The sequence below is a fragment of the Sycon ciliatum genome, chromosome 2, assembly GCF_964019385.1.
Source record: "Sycon ciliatum chromosome 2, ocSycCili1.1, whole genome shotgun sequence".
In the NCBI taxonomy this organism is placed as follows: Eukaryota; Metazoa; Porifera; class Calcarea; order Leucosolenida; family Sycettidae; genus Sycon; species Sycon ciliatum.
This window is the reverse complement of record NC_088644.1, coordinates 9,705,486-9,727,090: the sequence shown is the minus strand read 5'-3', so window position 1 is coordinate 9,727,090 and position 21,605 is coordinate 9,705,486. Positions and strand designations below refer to the sequence as shown.

At 47.1% G+C, this 21,605-nt stretch overlaps 1 protein-coding gene across 2 annotated transcripts; it reads right to left on the bottom strand.

Annotated features, from left to right (window-relative positions):
• Positions 1-158: 158 nt before the first annotated feature.
• Positions 159-2,766, bottom strand: LOC135808571 (uncharacterized). 2 transcript variants are annotated; one of them, XM_065321785.1, is made up of 3 exons: positions 2,474-2,766; positions 1,942-2,124; positions 159-1,146 (listed from the first exon to the last, which is right to left on the bottom strand). In XM_065321785.1, exons 1-3 carry the CDS (start codon positions 2,636-2,638, stop codon positions 640-642), a joined length of 855 nt encoding a protein of 284 aa, XP_065177857.1. In that variant the 5' UTR covers positions 2,639-2,766; the 3' UTR covers positions 159-639. The 2 variants fall into 2 exon arrangements, with proteins under 2 accessions (XP_065177857.1, XP_065177858.1); XM_065321786.1 differs by having other exon boundaries at positions 1,942-2,100; positions 2,474-2,752.
• Between the last annotated feature and the right edge of the window lie 18,839 nt (positions 2,767-21,605).

The window sequence follows — 21,605 nt, the reverse complement described above, 5'->3', positions numbered from 1 at the left end:
ACTGGGTGCCAGTCGTGATTCTGGACTCAGCTCGGTTGTGCCAGGAGTACAAGAGTTCTTTGTGTCTATTGTGCTCGTAAAAGAGGCTGTATAACCAAGAGTACATAACCCCTGGCGGTTATGTACTCTTGCTTGCACGAATACAACGGCATCACTCATTCAAGCTCCGCATGGAAATCAGTGTTCAAATCACCATTGAAAAAGCAGATCAGCGTCATTGATCGCATGGTGTTAGGTACGGAGAAATACGTTCAATCCAGATAATAATAGAGATAAGAATGATGCATGATGTTGTGCATAAGGTGTCTAATGTGAGTATACGAAATCAGTGGAGAATCTGCTGATCTTACCAAGAAAAACTTTGAAATAGGCTGATAATCCAATCACTAAGCGAATCAATGTTTACTCTGTGGATACCCAAAGTATAGTAGTTCATGTGCAAGTTCTAGTTTAGTTGGGAATATGGCAACTTGCATATCAATGTACTAGTTTAGTTGAGAATATGGCAACTTGCATATCAATGTACAGGTATTGTACAGGCTTTTAAAATAACTTACAGAGAATAGACTTTTACAAAACTAGCATAAATCCATCATTCACGTTGAAAACAGTATTGTTCTGTTGTTCAAACGTTTTATTCTAGGACAAGAACCTTTCTTCTGCCATAGATGGACGAGTTGTTTTGAAAACCGGCCGGATGGTGGGAACGCGATGGAGGGTCTGATAAATTTCGTCTGCGATAGCGTTCAATCGCTTCCTGGCCCTTAAGCCGGCCTTTGAGCAGAACGTGCCGACGAAGTTTGTGTCGCCCTCAGAGCTCCATTCGGCTAGAAGGTCGGCTTCTGCACTGGCGAAAAGTGCGACCTGCTTGTTTGTGTCCAGCTGCCAGAAATTGACCATACCACCGGAGTGGCAGCAGTGCATGACGATGTAGAGCTTCTTGTGGGACGGTAGGGCGTTCACAATGTCCTGCGTGAGGTCAGCATCAGTATAGTTCTCAGTAATAGCCGATCCTTGCTGTGGCAGCAGAAAGCTTTCTACCACCTTACCATCTTTCCCCATTCTCTGTCCACCATGCCCCGTCATGAAAATAATTAGGTTGTTACTCAAATCATTCTGCAGAAAGGAACGAATCTCATGACGAACCTGCAGGCAATACACACGCAGGAAAGCAAGCAAGTTAGAATTTGGCAATCGCTATGAGCTAAGCTAAATTCATTTCGACATTATGTAACATAAATTTAAACCAACAAATCAGCAGCAGCTGTTGTGGTACCACCACCGCCGCCACCATCACCACCACCACCACCACCACCACCACCACCACCACCACCACCACCACCACCACCAACACCACCACCACCACCACCACCACCATCACCACCACCACCACCACCACCACCACCACCACCACCACCACCACCACCACCACCACCACCACCACCACCACCACCACCACCACCACCACCACCACCACCACCACCACCACCACCACTACCAACACCACCACCACCAACAACAATAACAATACTAGCAGCACCATGACGATGACGACCGCCATCATCAGTAGCAGCAACACCACCAGCACACATCATGAATGATAATTCACAACAACGGCAGTATCCACAAGCCAAACAAAAATAACAGAAATATGAACAACAACAACAACAACAACAACAACAACAACAACAACAACAACAACAACAACAACAACAACAATGAGAACAACAGGAACAAGAACAACAACAACACCACCATCACCACCACCACCATCACCACCACCACCACCACCACCACCACCACCACCACCACCACCACCACCACCACCACCACCACCACCACCACCACCACCACCACCACCACCACCACCACCACCACCAACAACAACAAAAAGTAAGTTTGATGAGAATCAGATGGGTAAATCTGGCCCCTCGCACTCACCGAGTACTTGCTTGTGTAGGGTTTAAGGGTAGCCGAATCAAAGAGGGGTTTCTGTGCACCACCCACGCCTGTCACTGTGCTGGATACCTGACGGTGAAGTTCGTTGCTGATGTCTTCGTTCAGCAGTATTGACTTGACCTTCATGTCGTGGCGATAAACCTGTCGCAAATTAAGACATGAAAACTACATCAATATAAAATCAAGGGGACATCCACCATCTCCAAATTCTGCAGCATTGTTTACATCAAATCCGAAAGCATCTCAATGAACATCCATGAACCTACCAAACAAAAACAAAAAAAGAATGAATTGTTTCTTGATTCTGTTGAAGCACTACAGTTCTGTAAATATGCTTATTCGCTGAATCCTTTCGAAGGGATGTTTCAATGCAGAGACTGGGCAAGCATAGTACCGTGGTTGATTCACTACAAATTCACGCACCGCCTGTCTATACCGTATGCATGTGGAATACTCAGCAGCACGAGGCAAGAGTGTACAAGGTCTTGCTAATTCGATGGGCCATATCACTTACACTTCCTTGTCGGTTTACCACCACCTGAGAATGGCCCGCGGCAAACTTGAACATCTCTCCTATGTCATTCTTTACCGATGTAGCCATCCGGATCTGACGCTCCTGTTCTCCGTATCCAACATATCTGGGGTGGACGGCCCCTCCAAGAAATATGCAAGACGCCATAGTATCAGAGAAACTTCAACTTGCGCGTTGCAGGTCGTTTTAGCGAAGCAGTGAGGCCTGAGACAAACTGATGTTGCAATGCGAAGTCTGCCCATAGTTATAGGTGGCTGGCGGACGGATTCAACTCATCGTCGGTTGTACGTTTGTCTCATGGCTCGGCACTAACGAAACACCTGAACCACTTGCGCGATAAGTGGGAACATTGGCGAAGTTGTGCGAACATTGGCGAAGTTGTCCGAACTGAAGCAGGTAAAGGGGACTTTTCAAGAATTATCCCATGAAAAGCCAAAGTCTATTTTAGTCTATGACTGCATACAATCTTTCCCTCAGAGGAGAGCCTGTGAGTGTGAGTGTGAGCTCCACCGTTCATACGAAAGCATGAGCGAAAGCGAGAGTGCAGGTCACCAGATCGTAATTCTTTGTCAACTTGTGCACGAGGGTACTTCTAAGACGCGAGAGATCGGCACAAAAGCTTCTGGAGAGGATTTCCCGCCGTAAAACTTCCCCGGTGTAGAGATATGGGGAAAGATTGGTGTACGTATGCATGAGCAAATATTGTGTGCGTATAATGCTTGCATTTTCCCAGTTCGTGAAGGTTTCGCGCACGGCAACTGTTTCGGTCGTGTGCCTATGCTGATACCTTCGATGCACACACTCGCATATTATGTATGTATGCGAGTGTGTGCGCGCGTGCGTGTGTGTGGTGTGTGTGTGTGTGTGTGTGTGTGTGTGTGTGTTGGAAATGCGAATCATACTGGTCCTTGCAGGGTATTTTCCCTCTGTAACCATCACCGCTGCACTATGGTACAGTAACATATACAAGTACATCCCGCCGGCCAGAGCATCATCTCCGCAACTTCATGTACAGGCGTTATGGGAGGTTTAGATTCCCTGCATGCACTATTCACTGCCTGCACTGGACTAGGAAGCTTTTGGAATGCGTTCATCAGCCCTATGTCCTATTTCCCCATGCTCGGGGTTGGAAGAAACAGTATCGCTCACTGCCGCACATTCATATCACGATAAGGAGTAAGTGAGCATTACATGTACTTGCAATGTTGCATTTTCCCAGTTCGAGAAGGTTTCGCGCAGAGTAACTGTTTCGGTCGGGCGCGCATGCTGATAGCAATACCTTCCACCCCCCCACACACACATACCAAGCGAAGCACTAGGTGACTAACACTTTGTCTTGTACAATACAATCGTGGACGGACGTGCTGGAAACGTACATCATCCTGGCCTGTATACATGTAGCAGACTACCAGCCGAAATGACGTCTGCTTGGCACGCCATGACGTCATGTAAAGGGATCACGCAGAACGTGATGCTCCATTATTCTATGTCTACAATACATGTATGTCCTTGGCTTTGTGATCTCATTCACACTGAATGTCATGCATAATCGTTGCCCGCTTCAGCACGTTCTGCATGTCTGTCCAGCGTATGATATTGATTGTAATATCACCCGTGAGACTGATGGCGAATCTAGGCAGCAGCAGTCCAGTAAAGACTTCAAGTAACTGTTACACTTAGAGTTAGACGTGTGAACGTTTAGTCGAGTGGTGCTTTGGTACACTGTACAGGTTTGTGCATGAAACGACTTGGCGCAGCCTTATAAATGGACATGGGCATTGCGCACGTACCGGGAGTATGCCCTAGCCTTGAAGTTAATCGCATGAAGCTGTGAATGTTTGACTACCGGCCTAGACGTCAATGAGGGGAACACACCTTAAAAGATTATTGTGGTGCTAGCCCTGAAATGACGTAAGGTTTTGGGCGTCGTCCTGTGACCAGAGGACACTGCATGGTAAGGCGAGAAACATCCACTCTTCTTCGCCAAAGATACTGATTTTACTTCTACAGTATGTGTCCGGAGGGGTTTCCCCCGTACATAGCTCTATGACATGAACAATGACCTCACATAAGTTTTCGACTGGCACCAGCAGCTGCTTATTATCACGTCCGGCGTTCTGTTGTTCAAAGACAAAGCCAAAGGGCGAAGATGTACAATGACGAGGTTACACCTGCGCACCAATGACAATGGCTTGAATTTATTTGCATTGTGTTTGCTTTGCTTGGAGATTTTTGATATCATTATAATTACAGAGAGCGGAGTCCTCCGGTTAGATAGAGTGCTCAATGCGGAAGCAGATTCCTTCCTATGCCACTGCATAAATACCATACATATATACTAGCTGTGCATCACCGTTATCAGTTGTCTGAAGTCAAGATTGCCATCTGGCATGAAACTATTAGTTACAACAATCCAGACGCGTGGTACTCCGTGACTCGTGTATGTACAATACAATTTTGAGCGTTTCCCAGCAAGATTGTCTGAATCAGTGAATCGCTGAATGAAAGAGAATTCCAAACATGCCTTCTTTCTATTCTCCCGCTACCTTTGGTCAATCCTTCAAATCAATCAAGCAATCAAACAAGCAATGGATTAATCTAATGATTCTAATCCAACACAAGAGTGAGCCCAAACGAACCCACGAGGCGATAATTATACTACTATAACTATCATGCCTGTAGTAGTAGTCGTCTAGATTTGTAAACAAAGAACAGAGATCACGCGTAGATCTACCAAGAGCACGGTGTACCGCAATCTGTGTGCCCCTTTTTTTAATACAATGTACACGTATCTCTTCTTGGTCAGTGGGAATCTACATTGGCGATGGTGCCATCGTGAGAGTAAAGAATTCAATTTAAATATACAGTCATGTATACTACAGTAGTGGTCATGTACACGTACAATGTAGTTCTACTAATGAAAATAATTGCTGGTGTTTGCCAGCTCGCCGCGTGGCAAATCATCTAAGCAGTGTTTCTGTTCCATTCCTGTAGTGCACAAGCGGCAAGCTCCTTTCCACCACCTGGAGTGAAGTACAATCATGTAGAATACTAGTAATTCGTATTTCAGTTCTTCACAGACGTGCAACTTAGGGAACGTCGTTGCATGGACTGAGGTAGGGTGAATTTCCCTTCGATGTAATTTTCATACCAGTTGAGGTACATGTAGTACGTGCGGTACCATTGTAGCCATTGATATTGACATCCCATGTTGCCCTGTCACGGTTCCAGAAATACTCTTTCATTTTGCTGGCTATGATTAAAATATGTGTATGTTGCGTAGGGTCACAGCTCTCACAGAGGTGCCAATGGGCATGCTCAAAACAAGTTCACATCTGCCGATTGTTTGGCCTCTTCAGAACAGTATGAGTTGAAGTACCAGTACGGCAGTAGGTCCAGTACCCAGTTGTCTTGCGTGCAAAGGCGTCGTCGGCATGTTGCCTCAGTGACTCAGTCAAGTATTTTCCCCGCCAGTGGCCGTGATCGGTTTATCGATTTTTCATTGTGCGGAGACAGCGCGCGCCGTCGACACTTAGCTGACATTCCACTGTTACACGTCACAGACGCTTCGCATGCATGCTAAGTCATAGTGACTCTGAGCATGACTGCGATCATAGCGGCGCTAGCAGCGTAGTGGTATGGTATGGTTGAAGTGACATTGGCACTTAGCGACTGTCATTACTTATGCTTAGTTATAATCTTGCATTTATTTGCAGTTCGCTTTGATCCGTTCAGGGCATGTCCACCGACATGTACTTGATTGCATCACCGGGGATTTCTCCCTGGACGTGGTGGCTCTGCACGGGTGTCACGGTGGTGTCAATGACTTTATCGTTTACGTAGCAAATGTTATGTGCATTGTAGTAGTACTCGTACAGTATAATAAATGTACAGTCATGTACATGTACGCACTCAATGTTTGGATAGCTAGTCGTTTCCACCTTACTTGTTCCACCTTCCACTTTCCACCTTCCACCGACCGTACTACCTCTAACCACCATAGGTCTCATCAGGTGAGCTTAGAGCGACTGGTGAACCCTGTAGTAATGAAGGTACATGACTGTACAAAGCAATAATTTCATTGAATCGGCTCAAAGCTTCCATCTCCCCACCACATGCCCTTTCCGGCGGCCCTCGTTCACCTCACGACACTAGTACTGTCACTAGCAACACGACTCTAAGTGGTTCATGTACATGTATCTACTAATGCTATACAGGCCAAAAGCTTATGCTAACCGTCCGGACGATCAACAAGGGAGTAATGCCCATACCATCTATTGCATATCGCCGCGGGAGCTTCGAGCTTCGATATACCACCTACAGTTTATCACTCTCTTAGTATTTGACCCCACTAATTCCCCTGATCCAATCAAATACCACACTGTATTTGACTGCTTTCATCTGTATTTGACTCCTTATATTTGATTATTTCCACAAGATGTGACTGCTTGTGCTTCTAACATAGAATAAATCACATTATCCGACGAGTTATGAAGCAACTATCCACGACTGTGACAAGATAATAAGCAGTCAGAAAGTGCGATAACAGGGCACAAAACTGACGTGTTACTATGACATTCAACGACCTGAGACCTGGATCTCACACACCTCCAGTGCGCAAACCAACAGCCTTCCAGCTTGGAAGGTTCAAGGTTATGGTAAGACCAATAAGGGGATTTCTTCTATTTTAAAATTTTATTTATTGGCTCAGTATCCGAGGTAAGCTAGTGCTTCTGCTTATAGTTGAGTTTTCAGGATTTAACAGCCAAGTGGAGGAGAAAGTAGCCAATGTTGGAGAGAAATACAAATTGAAAGCAGCATTCCATCACCACACAGCAACAACAGACCAACCAGAAAAGAAACATTCCATTCTTAGTGAAAGCACATGTAAAGAAGAATGATTCACATCCTGTGTTCTTCTTGAGCTTTTTTAAAGAGAGAAAGGCAAGCTACGCCTGCTGCCGTGCACCCAAGAATTGCTCACATTCAAAGGCACATTGCTGCAGTTATTCAACACAAAACCTGCTGGTTCCTCCGAAGCAGCCGCAGAAGCAGTATATTCAGGCTCTTCAGATTGGGCAAGCTCTGCGTCTTGGCTTTACATCAGGTGCGGATGTAGGATTATTATCACAAACAGCAGAAACAGCACTTGTACTAGCAGCAACAACCCTAGCAGCAGCAGCCCTAGCAGCAGCAGCCCTAGCAGCAGGACGAGCTCTAGCAGCAGCAAGATCAGCATGTGGATTGCGGCCATCAGTTGCATTCGACATAGCAACAGCATCAGTGTGGATAACAAGGTCCTAAGACTGAAAACAAATGACATTTTTATGACCGGAAACTGAACAAATCTTGCGATCATCAATGTTGGATGCTTTCATCCTGAGAATAGCAGTAGCACAGACTCCATGGTTGGGTATACTTCGAAGTACTCGTAGGTTGCAGAAAGAGAAGCTGCGGAACTGATTTGCGACATTAACTTACCTACAAGATTGTGGAAGAGCGCCATGTTCATTTACCATGTTGTATCCGAAGAGTAATAGATGAATACATAGATACATAATAGCACGCGGTGTAATAGTGCTCCACATTATTGTGTTGAGCCCTCTCCGCTGGCAGAAGGAAGTTTTCCTCCTTGTACCTCCTTGCGGATACATAATAGCGAGAGTTCCGAGATTACCTAGAGTGCTGAACACCACAAGGATGGAGCATTACCACAAAGGCTGAAGAGAACAGAGACCGTGAACCGGCTAGTTCATTGCTGTACCGCAGCGTTTCATGCACATAGCAAAGCTAAGGCAATCCTCAAACAACTAAGGATTGCCCTATAGCTTTGCTATGTGCATGAAACGCAGCGTTACAACAATGAACTAGTCGGTTGTCTCTGTTGTCTTCTGCCTTTGTACATAGATACATAGCAGGTACCTCCTCCAGTAGATCTACGTTCCACAACCTTATCCAAGTTAAAACCTGCATGCACCCCATACTATGCCGTTCTCACCTTTTGTCTCCTTTTTTTACTTTTGAAGTTTTGTCACCTTTTGTTCCGTTGGCCTGGGTAGCTACTTGCGCGCTCATATTTGCCATAGCTACCCAGCCTGGCAGGCCCTTTATTTTGCACGTTATCTTGCCGCCCTCACTCAATCTCTCTCTTGTCTCTCTCTTCCACAATGTAGTCGTTCCGTTGGTCTTGGTCTCTTCGTCTCCCGTAATAAATGTCGTTCCACCTACCTGTTCCCGTTGTCCGTTGTTTGGAGAGTTTTCGTCCTATTCGTACTCAACAATGGCGCCCCACTTTCCGCTCAACCCACGACTCTGAGATCATCGTCCCATGCTCAGTAATACTCGTCTCGTCTCCAACCTCGTCTCGTCGTCAGTATTTTTCGGCTCGTCTCCAACCTCCTCTCGTCGTCAGTAATCCTCGTCTCGTCTATGTCAACCTCGTCTCGTCCATGTCAACCTCGTCTCTTCTATGTCAGCCCCGTCTCGTCCAAGTCATGCAAGTCAGCTATTTTCATTATTTCTTTCTCGCTCCACATATACTGGCATACACAGAGACATAGACAGCAATAGCGACAACACACAAAGTGAAGGGTAGTTGGCCGCAGCCAGATGTGAACCGGATGAGTGAGGTATGGAAGCAAGCAAGGACTGAGAACAGAGTGTCTCAGATAGAATCGTCGTGCCAGTGGATAGCAGAATAGGCCATGATGCAGAACCACTTGGGACCGTCAGATTAATTTTCCTGGACCGAGCCAGCCGGGAAAAAACCCTCGCGCCGACGGACGCATTTGTGAGGGAAAAAACCGGGTGTATATCCCCAATGGCGATTAGGCATCATGTAGGCATGGCAAGCACATCGCGGCAAACAGTGATAAAAAGCATTGATAATATGCACAGAAATAGAGGGTGGGAGGGCAGGGACACTGGTGAGACTCAAAACTGACTGAAGAAGTCAGGAAAAGAAGTGACAACAAAGAATACACCAGATGCCATATTTGCAACTGAAAAATATTTCGCGAGAAATCATTTCTCGCCTATCTCGCTGCGCTCGGCCGGCGAGAAATACAACTAATTACTTCTTTCTTTTCCAACCGTTCTTCGTCGTCAAATATATTTTCGGTTTATTTATTTTGAGATTTCTTATAGTGGGTGTGTGTGCGTGCGGGTGTCCTTCATTGATATCAGGGGTCTGATGGTGAGCCACGCTCTAATATTCGTGTTGCGTAAGTGTAACTATGCTGGTTAGCCATGCCAGTCACAATGCAGTGTTCCTTTCAACTCCCATTTATTGTGCCAATTTTGTGAAGGGATGTTTGGCCCGCCTTTGGCACTGTTTGTGATATAGCGCTAGTTTGAGTGATGCGTATCATATATTGATCTAATACTTTAGAAAGAAAAAGGACCTAGGAACTACAAGTTACGCTATAATGTCCACTAACACCACCAGTTATTTATTGTAATATGGCAATAAATAGGACGAGGTGAAGCGACATTTGGATTACTTTATTAACAATGTAAGCGATGGAGACGATGCAAGAAACAATCTAAAGGGTAAGGAAAAATACATGTAAGAAGAAAAAGGCAATGGAAAAAAAGATGATTCGAACAAGTTTTTGTACAACACTCTTCAGGAATCACCGTTGTACTAAAGAACAAAATGAGAACAAAGGAAATAATTATAGCAATCAAGGTAGGGTAACACGATACCATGACAGCACTGGAATATCGAGGTGCGATTTCTCACAAAAGTGTGCAGAAAACAAGGGTATACAAGTAAGAACTAAGCGTGACAAGTGTGTATCAGCAAGAAAAACAAAAAAGTGAGAACGAATGATGATAATAACAATAATAAACAAGAAGGTGACAAAACACATTCAGGCACAAGTGGCAAAAACGTTGCCACACTACACAAAAGAACATTATTTGAACAATTTTAGGGTAATAACACTATCTTTTCACTCACAAAGCGACTGTTCAGTACATGGGGTAGTGGTCTACCAGAGCAATCACACTCACCATCGTGGTGGTTTTCCAGAAATAAGTAGAAGCAAAAAACCACACTCGCAGCCACATAATAGATAAATAGCCGAAAAACATCTAAATCCATCAAAGAACCGCCAGCAAGCGGGAGAAAAGGCCGTGAAATCAAGTTGAACAGCATGGCCAGTGGTGAGCATGGGTGACTGGGCAGCAGGGGAGCGCCTGAAAAACAATGACTCCCTACATTCCTAGCCGCGACCGCTCAACCGGGCTAGAGGAAAAACACGCCTTTCGGCCAAAAAACCTTTCTATTTCATTAATTCCTGCCCCGCTGCCAGTCAGACCCAAGAATAGAGATAGCAAGAAATGGTATGTAATAACCGGTGTATGTCATAATCATAAGCCACACACATAGGCATAGATTGTCAAGAAGAACAGTGGACGACTCCCATGAAACCAGGGTGGGTGGGCGGGCAACTTCAACTACCAGGAGGAAAAACAAAGACCACGATGTCAGGTTCAACGGAGTTGCGCAGAACAGGAGCAAATGCACGAAAATATTTGTGAGTGAAAAATACGTTTTTTGCACTCTTTCGCTACGCTCAGCCGTGAAAAAACAAAACTTATCTAGTTATATGAGGAAATTTTGCTACTAGCACTGCTAGTTATTTGGAGCGATTATGCTAGTTATAATGCTAGGAGTGCCGATAGTGCTACAAAAATGTCAATCCATGCGGTGGGAAATAATGACTTCCCTATGCAGTCACTCGGAATATGGCAGTATCACAGGGCAAACACGGTGGAAACATAACACACAAAGAAAATTGAAGAAACATCAGAGAATACATGTACAGCGGTTTAAGAGTTTCACTGATTCTCTTCAGCGTGGTGGAACGGTCAATGTTACAGTTACTAAGCACACTCTGCTCAAAGAAGCAGAGGAAACGAGAGTTAAAACGGGGTAGTGCAGTAAGTTAAAACTGTATCTCCAGCTGAGGTAGCATCGACTCAGACTCATCAGAAGTGGGGAATGAAACTACTGGACTGCTGAATAACACGCACTGGTAATGTTAGCTGCACACATGGCATGAGTTATACTTCATGGCTAAGTCGGCCTCTGTTGTACTGCAACATTAGAGCAAGCTCCAGTTGATCCTCAAGGAGATTGTCCTGCTGGGTGGTTGTCAAGGCTTTCAGGAGGGAGAAGACACGCTCCACACTAGCAGATGATGGGGTTATGTGAAGGATCTTCTATATATTATATTCTTTTATTCCACGATGGCGTGACGCCAATAAGGATGATTAATAAGTGCGATAGAACTGGTACTAGCCAGAAACAGCTAGATGGAAATTAACCGGGAGGCAAGAAGCAATGGATCATGAAAAACAAGCGGGGGCAATAATGTTAGCAGGGGTGATCGAGATAGTTAAGTACACGTTCGAGATATCAGAAACCAGGGGGATGCGCGGAGTAGGAGCAGGTACTGCTCAAAAGAAGACTGGATGCATTGTTTCGGAAAGAATTTCTACGAGGTTGGGTTGTGATGTCGATAGGGAGTGAGTTGTAGAGGGTGAGGGCACTGTTGATGGGGGAGTCTCGGTGCCTGTTCGTGTGTGCGTGTCCGATGGAGTAGGTCCTTGTCTGTCGAAGGGTGTATGGTTGGTGTTGACGTTGTGGTGCAAGATGTGGTTGTTGCAGGTGTGGTGGGGAGGTTTGGTGGTGGATGTCCCATGCTAGTAGGGCTTGTTTAACAAGGAGTCGTGAGCTAAGGGTGGGGAGCTTTGCGTGATGGAGGAGGGAGCTGTGGTGAACTGGTGCAAAGAGGGGAATCCGAAGGCAGATGCGTATAGCACGGCGTTGAATTCTCTCCAGTGTGTCCCGCTGTTGCTGTGTGGTGTTCGAGAGGGCAAGGCTGCCATATTCGAGAACGGGTCGGATGTAGGTTGTGTATATTAACAATAGGCTGGAAGCGTTCATTGTGCCACGTGTCTTGTGGAGTTGGTGTAGTAGTTTTTTGGCTTTGTTGGTGGTTTCTATGATGTGTTGGGTCCATCGCAAATCGTCTTGGAGTGTAACACCAAGGTGCCTATGTTGGTGGACCTGCTGCAGCCGAGTCGAGTGGAGCGTGATGTGGATGGTGTGTTGGGGTTGGAAGGAAAGGACGACGGTTTTCGTGGTGTTGACGAGGAGATGCCAATCCTTCAACCATCGTCCTGCTGCGTCCACGGCACGTTGGAGGAATGCAGCTGACAAATCCCTCGTGTAATGCGTCGCAATGAGTGCCGTATCATCGGCGAACTGGCTGCATTTAGTGTGAGAGTTTGTACATGCTGGGGGGAGGTCGATCGTGTACACCAGGAAAAGAAGAGGCCCCAGGACAGAGCCCTGGGGTACTCCAGCTGGAATGGATTTCCATGATGACAAAGCGGAGCCAACCTTGACGCGTTGTCGGCGGCGAGTCAGGTAGCTTGTGAGCCAGGTAAGGGCAATGCCACGGACACCAAGGTGCTCGAGTTTGGCCAGGAGGCCAGCATGCCAGACTCGGTCAAAAGCCTTTGATAAGTCAAAGAAGCATGCTGACACTGCCTGACCGGAATCTCGGCTGGCGGAAATCTCATGCACTAGGCGGGAGAGCTGTAGTTCAGTACTATCCTTAGATCGAAATCCAGATTGGTCGGCCGGTAGGTGGGGCTCAATGTGGGTGTAGAGGCGTTGGTGAACAATCCTCTCCTGAACCTTGCTGACAACGCTTAGGAGCGAGATTGGTCTATAATTGGTGACCTCTGCACGAGAGGCTTTCTTGTGTAGAGGACTGATAGTGGCGTCGCGCCAGTCCTGTGGCTGCTCGCCTCGCGAGAAAGACTCGTTGAAAAGTGTTGCGAGGGAGCACGATATTTCGTCTGCAGTGATCTTGAGCAATTTCGTCGGGATGCCATCGTACCCAGCCGACTTCCTGAAATCAAGAGCGGAAAGGAGTTTTCTGAACTCCTCCTGGGTGGTGATGATTTCCTTCAGTTCGCTTCCGATGATGCGCGACACGCCAATCTCTGGCACGGCTTCAGTTGGTCCGGAGACGGACTTCTGGCTTTCCGAAATGAAAAAATTGTTAAACGCTTCCGCCTTTTCTCCATCTGATCTAGCCACTGTTTCGTTCGCTGAAATAGGTGGAAGCTCCTTTTTCGGGGACGACCGCAGTGATTTCATTAACTTGTACAGGTTTCGCTGTGGGACACCAGTTACGTCGCCTTGCGTGGTAGTGGATACGAAGGCGGATTTAGCTTCTCTCAGTAGTGTTGTGGTCCTATTGCGTTGAGTAACGAATGTGAGCCAGTTCTCGGCGCTGCGATTTCTGAGATACTGACGGTAGAGCTGATGCTTGAGTTTAATGCTGCAAAGAAGCTGTTGAGTCATCCATGGTCGCCGACCTGGGCATGTCTGGTGTGTACGTCGTGGTGCGAAGTTAGTACAGTACAAGTGTGCTGTGTTGATAAGCGAGTCATGCCAATGCGACCAGAGGTCTGTCATTGATAACTGCGGGATTTCCTCAGCTGGTGGCAAAAGCTGCATTGAGCTCAGGGCTTCTTTCAGTGCGACGACGCGATCAGGGTCCCAGTTCCAGCGCCAAGCTTCGACGTTTTGCTGGGGTGTTGGTGCTTGTGGTGGGCATGCAAGGGACACATGTCCTCCGACGAGTACATGATCTGACGCTCCGACAGGGGGATACGATGTGACAGATAGGTCTTCTTCTGGTACGTTGGAGATGACAACGTCGAGGCAGGACTTCAAGTTGCCTCTGGAAATACAGGTCGGAAAAGACACGTGCTGGTTTAATCCTGCAGTGTCTAGTAGGTAGCTCAGCAGGTCGCCAGCTCTATCAGTGATATCAGTGGGAAGCCATGAGGTGTGCTTTGCGTTCATATCTCCTACCAATAGAAACGGAGAGTTCATGTTGCAGAGACCTAGACAGGGCTCCAGTTGTTGGCAGAATGTGTACGGATCTGTGTTTGGAGGACGGTAGGAGCATCCGACTGTAAGTGATACATTCGGTAGGTCAAGTTCGAGCCAGAGTGATTCGAAGTTGCTCATCGTGATGTTTGTTTTGTGTTTGTGTGGGATGGATGAGTGAACATACACGGCGACTCCTCCGCCTCTACAGTGCTGCCGATCATGCCTATAAAGGGAGTAGTCGGGGAGTTCGTATAGAGAGTCTGGCTCTAGGGGGTTTGCCCAAGTTTCACATATGGCGATAAGACTGGGTCTCTTTTCTATGGCTACTTGCGCAATCTCGTCCATTTTGTTGAACAAGCTGCGAGCGTTGAAGCTCAGGAAATTGAACTTGCTTGTCCCGCAGAAAGAGCGATCGTATGAAATATGATCTGATTGCGTAGCATTGTGGGGGAGAAAAGATTGTGCGTGAGGATTAAGCATGAGTATTGAAAGAAATGAAAGGACTAGCAAAGTAGTATAGTGACTTACTACTGGCATTGCGAGTCGATTCCTGTTGGCTTGTTCTTTTTCTTCGATTCGATGGAGAGGCCGCTAGCACCGTGATGCACTTCCTGGGGGCTGCTTTCTCTTCTTGCGATTCCGTGATCTCATGCCATTATCCTCAGGTCTGTCGGGGGTGACACTCGGGCGCAAACGCTTGGAGTTGCCCAAGTTGACTTCGCCTTCGCATGAATCGAAATTGCAGTCTTGAGCCGGTGGTCGGTGTTGATGGTGGACATTTGTGGTCTGGTTTGATGCTACTGCTTGCCCCAGCGGTTCATGATCTGAGGTGTTTGGCGTAGCACCAAAGTCTTCTGGCTCGGAGGAGCTTGACTGATGGTCATCGTCTGATTCGCTATCAGATTCCTTGCCTTGCTGGTTACCTTGTCGGTTGGCAACTATGTCTGAGAGAAGTACCTCCGCTCGCTCAGACTCGGTGGAGAGAAGGCTGGTGTTGTTTTTGGTTTTATGTTCGGAGGATGAGTCTACAGCTCTGTTGTTGGACGAAGTCTTGGTGGTTGATTTGCTTATTTGAGTCTTTTCCGGGCAGTCCTTGGCGATGTGCCCTGGCTTGTTGCATAGCCTGCATGTGGGTGTTTGATCAGCATGGTACACGCGGAAATTGCTCTTCCCGTCCCGTGATTTCACGTACGATGGTACGGTCTTGTTTGTGCCAAGTTTGAAGGTGGCAAACCTCACTCCTGTCGCAATGAAAACGCCATCCCGGATTTTGAGTCTGCCATGTCGTATGGCACCCTGCACCGTACCGTACTGGGAAAGTGCAGCTTCTACGGCTCCATCACTCACCCACACAGGAATATCGTGAATATGGAGCTGGACGTTGGGGGTACCCGCCAAACATTCCGGGGAAATATGCCGTTCATTGAGCACGAAGCCGTTCTTGGACACCAAAATGGCTAATGAGGATTCCGTAAAGGTTATTCTGCACTGCCCGGAGGAGCTCACCTGTACAGACAGGATCGCCTCAGCCTCGATTCCATGCTTTTCCAGGCACTGCACGTAGGTGGCCAGCTTGATATCTTTGACTGCGGGAAATACCACTGTCCGGGCCATCAGTTCTCTGGCGCTCAGTCTTCTCCACGGATCCATGGGTGCTTCCATAGCTTCACTGACTTCACCACTGCTCCCAGCGGCCCCTGGAGAGGGGGTCCCGCTAGGCAGCATGTCTAAAACAGATTTTGGGTCAGAGCTCGAAAAACTGCATCCGACTTCAAATTCAAATTCTGAATGAACAGCCGACTTCCAGTGCGGCAGGTGCTGCTGCCTTCGCCACCAAGTGAGCACGTCGATGTCATCAGGAGGCAAGTTGGCACAGGCTGTCTTGTACACAGGTAATTCGAGCTCGAGTTCGTCAATGGTCTCATCATGGTCAAGGAACAGCAGCTCCCGAAGTTGATCAACGTGCGCTACTGCTGGGTTGGTGTCACGCACAAAGGTGGGGTTGCCAAGCCGCAATCCTTTGTACATCTGGACAAGATACCGAAGATCACCATCCTGGTGGGAAAATCGTAATCGGAAGTAGGTGAGGGCGGGCTGCACACATTGCTTTGCAGTGGTTATAAGCTCTTGTTGGCGTGCTTGGTTGTTTGGAGAAATTGACTTTGCCACTGCCTTGGTGTTTGGGAAGTGCATGTCACCAGTGGATTCAACTATCTCCTGCAGCTTGTCGTACACGCTAAGGACCAGTGGTCCATCTCCCTCCAACGTGTATGTGTTCGTAACAAACGGACGACCGCCATCGATAACGGCAGCAAGTTCCATCCTGAACACATCACTGCTGTTGGGAACTGCTGGGTGGTTACTCATCAGTATATCCAGCAGGTGTTGGCGTGCAGATGGTGAGCAGGTCAGCTCTTCTACGAATGGTTGGATGTCACCGAAACACTGAAGAACTTGCTGGAGAACCTCCCAACGGCTCCACCAACGAGTGGCACTGTAAGTCTTCGGAGTTCTTCCCGTGCGCTGTTTCCATGCTAGTCGTGCTGCAGGACTGTGGCTGAATAGGCTGATCCACCACTGAGCAAACTCGTCTACACGTGGCACTTCAAAGCGCTTCCCGACATTGTCCAGACTGTGGGACACGCATTTGACATCAATGACTTGTGGGTAGAGAAGTTCCTGCATACTCCGTACTGCTACTCCATTAACAGCGGCACCGTCACGGACCACAGCGAGCACTTTCCCAGAAGACAGTTGAAGTTTTGTAGATAGGACAGTGATCAACTCCCGTGACAACTCCAGACCTGCCAGACTCTTTGCCAGTACATGGAAGCGAACAAGTCTCTGATGAATCTTGAAATCCGCATCCACATACCGTAGAACCACTGCAAGTGCCTCTCCCAGGCGGGAAGTTCCATCAAATATGACAGCCACATACGGTGCACCTGATATCTCCTTTTTCAATTCATCTTCCTCCTTGCAGTACAGGAATGGAATCAGCTGAGCCATATAAGTGCTATATGTTAAACGTCCGTAACCACACTCCAGGAGAGGGCGCAGGTGATCCACCTTACTGAGCGGAATTCCAGCCTTTAGGAAAGCCTCAACAACGTTGGCCCGCCGAACAACAACATCTTCGGACGCAGCTTGTGACAGACCGCTTCCCGCCAGGTCAGACGTGCTTTCACTTGAAAACTTTTTCCACGAAATAGTTATTGCCTGTTGGCGAAGTTTCGCCCGCTTCTTACTCTCCTTTCCTTGCACATGTCGTTGGCTATTCACATGCGCTTTCACAATGCTGTGCTTGATACTGATCGTCAAGTTACAAGCTGTGCAGTAGAGTTTCCCCGCAGAAACTGAGAGGTACTCGCCTGGGAATTCTGCTATCCGATCGTGGGTGCTGCGTCGAGGAGCTGCGGTGGATTTCCCAGCTGACACTCTCACGCGCTTTGCTTCGGAATTCTGGCTCGAGTCGCTCGACTTTCCACTTCTTGCAAACGACCTTTTGCGGGCAATAGCAGCTGGTTGTGCTGCTGGAAGACTGTCGGCTGCCGCGTTCTTTTCCAAGTCAGAGCTTCCCTCTTCGCTAACAAAGCCATCACTCTCACTGCTCTCATCTTCTGTTTCAAAACCAGAGCCTCCGTCTCCCGTAGCTGCCATCGGGCCAACAAATTACGACAAGCTACGACAGTACAACTAGTTTGCTCACTTATAGCGAAGGACTCACCACTTTTATAATTAATTTCACTGTCAACAACGACTCAACATGCTTAAGTTGAAGGCTAAAAATAATTACAAACTACCGTTCTTACTTGGAAAAGACTCGCCGTATAATTGACATTGAACTTCAAGACAAGCATTGCAAATTTGGAAATCAAATTTGCAAAAAGTGTGCACAATACTATATTTAGCTCCAAGTACAAGTCAGTGCAGTTTGAACAACTCCGTAAACGCAGCAAACAGTGCCAAACACGCTTCTGGCAACGTTGGCATCCAGCATACACTTTCATCTGGACGTAGTGCTAGTTCCACACATCGATTGTGCTAGACAAGGTCACATTTGGAGGCTTCAGGCTAGGGCAGTGCCGGTCTTCCCCACATGGGTCATTATGCTAGTTATTATGCTAGCATTATCCGCCGGTGCCTAACATAAACTAAAAGTGGGAAGGTATTAGCAACTTACAAAGCAATGGGATGCTCAGCGAGCTATGCAGCGGAAGTGGGGGGTTACTAAACACTCATGCGATTAAATTGCACGACACTGACCGATGGTACTGACGTTCTCCAACTAACTAGCTTACAGCTCTAGCACATCTTGGATGCGCACTCCAACAGCCTTCTAACTTGGAAGGTTCTAAGTTACAGAAATAACATAAGGAGGGGAAGGTGAGCGCAACCAAGATAAGCAGGAGGTGAAAGTCTCAGCTGGGAAGGGCTTTGGCGGGTGTTCATGCATGTCAATGACGATACTGGCAAGACCATTGGACAATACGGTCAAACTACGATTCAAGGACACAAAGCAACGTTCCACACAACTTGTGTGGCTCAAAAGATGCGAACCATCTTTGCATCTTTTGAGCCACGCAAGTTGTGTGGAATGTTGCTTGAGCCGTAGTTTGACCGTATTGTCCAATGGTCTTGCCAGTATTGTCATTGATATGCATGAACATCCGCCAACGTCCTTCACAGCTGAGACTTTCAGCTCGTGCTTATCTTGGTTGTGCTCACCTTCTCCTCCTTATGTTATTTCTGTAACTTAGAACCTTCCAAGTTAAAAGGCTGTTGGAGTGCGTATCCAAGATGTGCTAGAGCTGTTAGCCAGTTAGTTGTAGAACGTCAGTACCGTCGGTCAGTGTCGTGCAATGTTATAGCATGAGCTGATTGTTTAGTAACTGGTGGTGTTGGTGGACATTATAGCGTAATTTGTAGTTCCTTGGTCCTTTTTCTTTCTATAAATTAATCCTTGGCTCTCCATCCGAGTCCATTCTAATACTTTAGAGTACAGGAGCGTGATACAGTAACTGTAGTTTTTTTACGAGAAACCACGAATACTGCATGATAGAGGTGGTTGCAGACGCAACTGTGGTGGTGAAACTGGAGCATCTCCGCTGACCTGAGGTCTCGGCTTCATCAACACCTCAGTGCACGAAAAATTGGGGAGGAGTAGGCACAGGGGGAGGGGATGGGGAGTACATTTGTGTAGAGGGTGAAAAATAGAAAGATGATACATGTCATAGAGTAAAAAGGAGGAGCCAGGGTGCAAGCGGAGAGGGTGTTCAGGGAGCGTTCACAGGGCATCTGTGGCTGAGTTCCAGTCTCGACTTCGGAGAGACTTGTAGGCGCCTTTGTTGAATGCTTCCCTTCTGCGTGGGAAGGTTGTGTAGCAGGGCAGATGGGAGACGATTCCAGTCTTGGATTGTGGCATGGGGGAATGATCGGATAGCACTATTACGGGCTCCCGCGGGCAGTGTCGGTGCTAGTTGGTACTGGTGCTGCTCCTCTTGCTGGTGGCGAGTGGAGCGCCGGTGCTGGTTAGCAACTGCCCTCGGTGGGCCTGGTGTCATGGTGGTCAGGATTGGGGGACTGTCAATCCAATACAGCTTGTACAGGCATGTGAGTTTTTTGATTATTATTTTGATAATTTTTATTTAAAGGATCTCCCAGAGGCGATGGCCTGTCGAGGGGATCTCCTGATGCTAATCATGCAATAGAAATAAACAGTGAGGAAAACTACACGTGTTACAGTATATGCTACATAATGAGCAATAAACACAGGGCTGGGTTGTTCAAAATAAAACAATTAGTTTAAATGTCCAGGGATATACCACTAAAGTCAAATTTAAACCTTTTCACGTGCAAGCGATATTGCTGCTGAAAGTTAGAAAGTGAATCTTGGGATGTCAGCATTGGTGGAAGGCAGTTCCACAGCCTTCCGATTTTATGCATAAAGAGAGAGGAAGAGATGCGGCCATGAGAATCGAAAATCAGTTTGTTTGGTCGGCGTGCGCTAGAAAAGATATTGATGTCAAAGCGGGATAGATAATCTGGGTGCCAGTGGATATACTTGAACAAAACGGTGATGGAAATGTAAGTGCGTCGGAAGTGGAGGGATTCCAAATTACACAACCTATTTAAATTATTCTTCGATTCATAACGATCAAAATCAATCTTCGCAGACCGCAGCAGGCATCTGCAGATCTTTGCTTGTAAAAATGTCAAGCGATTCTAGCTGGCTAGTGGTAAGTCTGAAGCACCAGACAGGGATAGCGTACTCTACTGTGGATCGTACATATGTTATTGTTGTTGTTGTTGAAATTTTATTTTGTATCGCAGACCAAACGGGCAATGGTGCCCAATATTATGATGGCGATAAAGTAACGGCCAAAAGCCAAGGATACAACAAGCAAGCCTCCACGAAAGAGAGAAAAACACAGACACACACAGACTGCATATACTCAAAAAGAAAAAGAGAAAGGGAAAAAAAAGAAAAAGGAAGAAGAAGAAAGCACAGTTGAGTCACGACTCCGAGTCCAAGCCTAGATGCTGGCTAGCCATAAAAATAAACCTTTAAAAGTCTCTTGAATGATCTACGGCAGGCGAGGGACTTGAACTCTTGGGGCAGGCTGTTCCATAGTCTAACAGCAGAAACGAGCGGCCGACAGTCACCAGAGACTCGCCTGGTGGCAGGGACAACATACGCATTTGGATCGTTGATCCGAGTGACGCCTTCAGTCTGGCGACGTAGGCGCTTGGACAGAAGATTACTAATTCTGGCGGTGTGGATACGAAGCATGAGGAGGCGGAGTTTACAGTTGGCATTTTGGATGATGGGGATGAGGCCTAGACGGGTGTAGATGGGATCTGTGTGGGAGGGGAATGGCTAGTTGGCAACTGAAGTCAAGAAATGCACAATCATATCTGTTGTGTTTGTCTGAGACACGAGCCATCTGGTGAGTAAGCAGGATAAGTTGGTCCGTTGCTGATCGCTGTGGAACATATGCAAATTGGGACGGTGATATTAATTTGTTGCGATGCAGGAAACTGCTGAGACTCAGTGCTATCCGGTATTCGAAAAGACGACTGACGGGATGCAGCAGTGAAATAGGACGATAATTTGTTGGTGAAGAGGCACTTCCTTTGCCTTTATATAATGGGGTAACAGAGGCCGATTTCCAGGAATTGGGG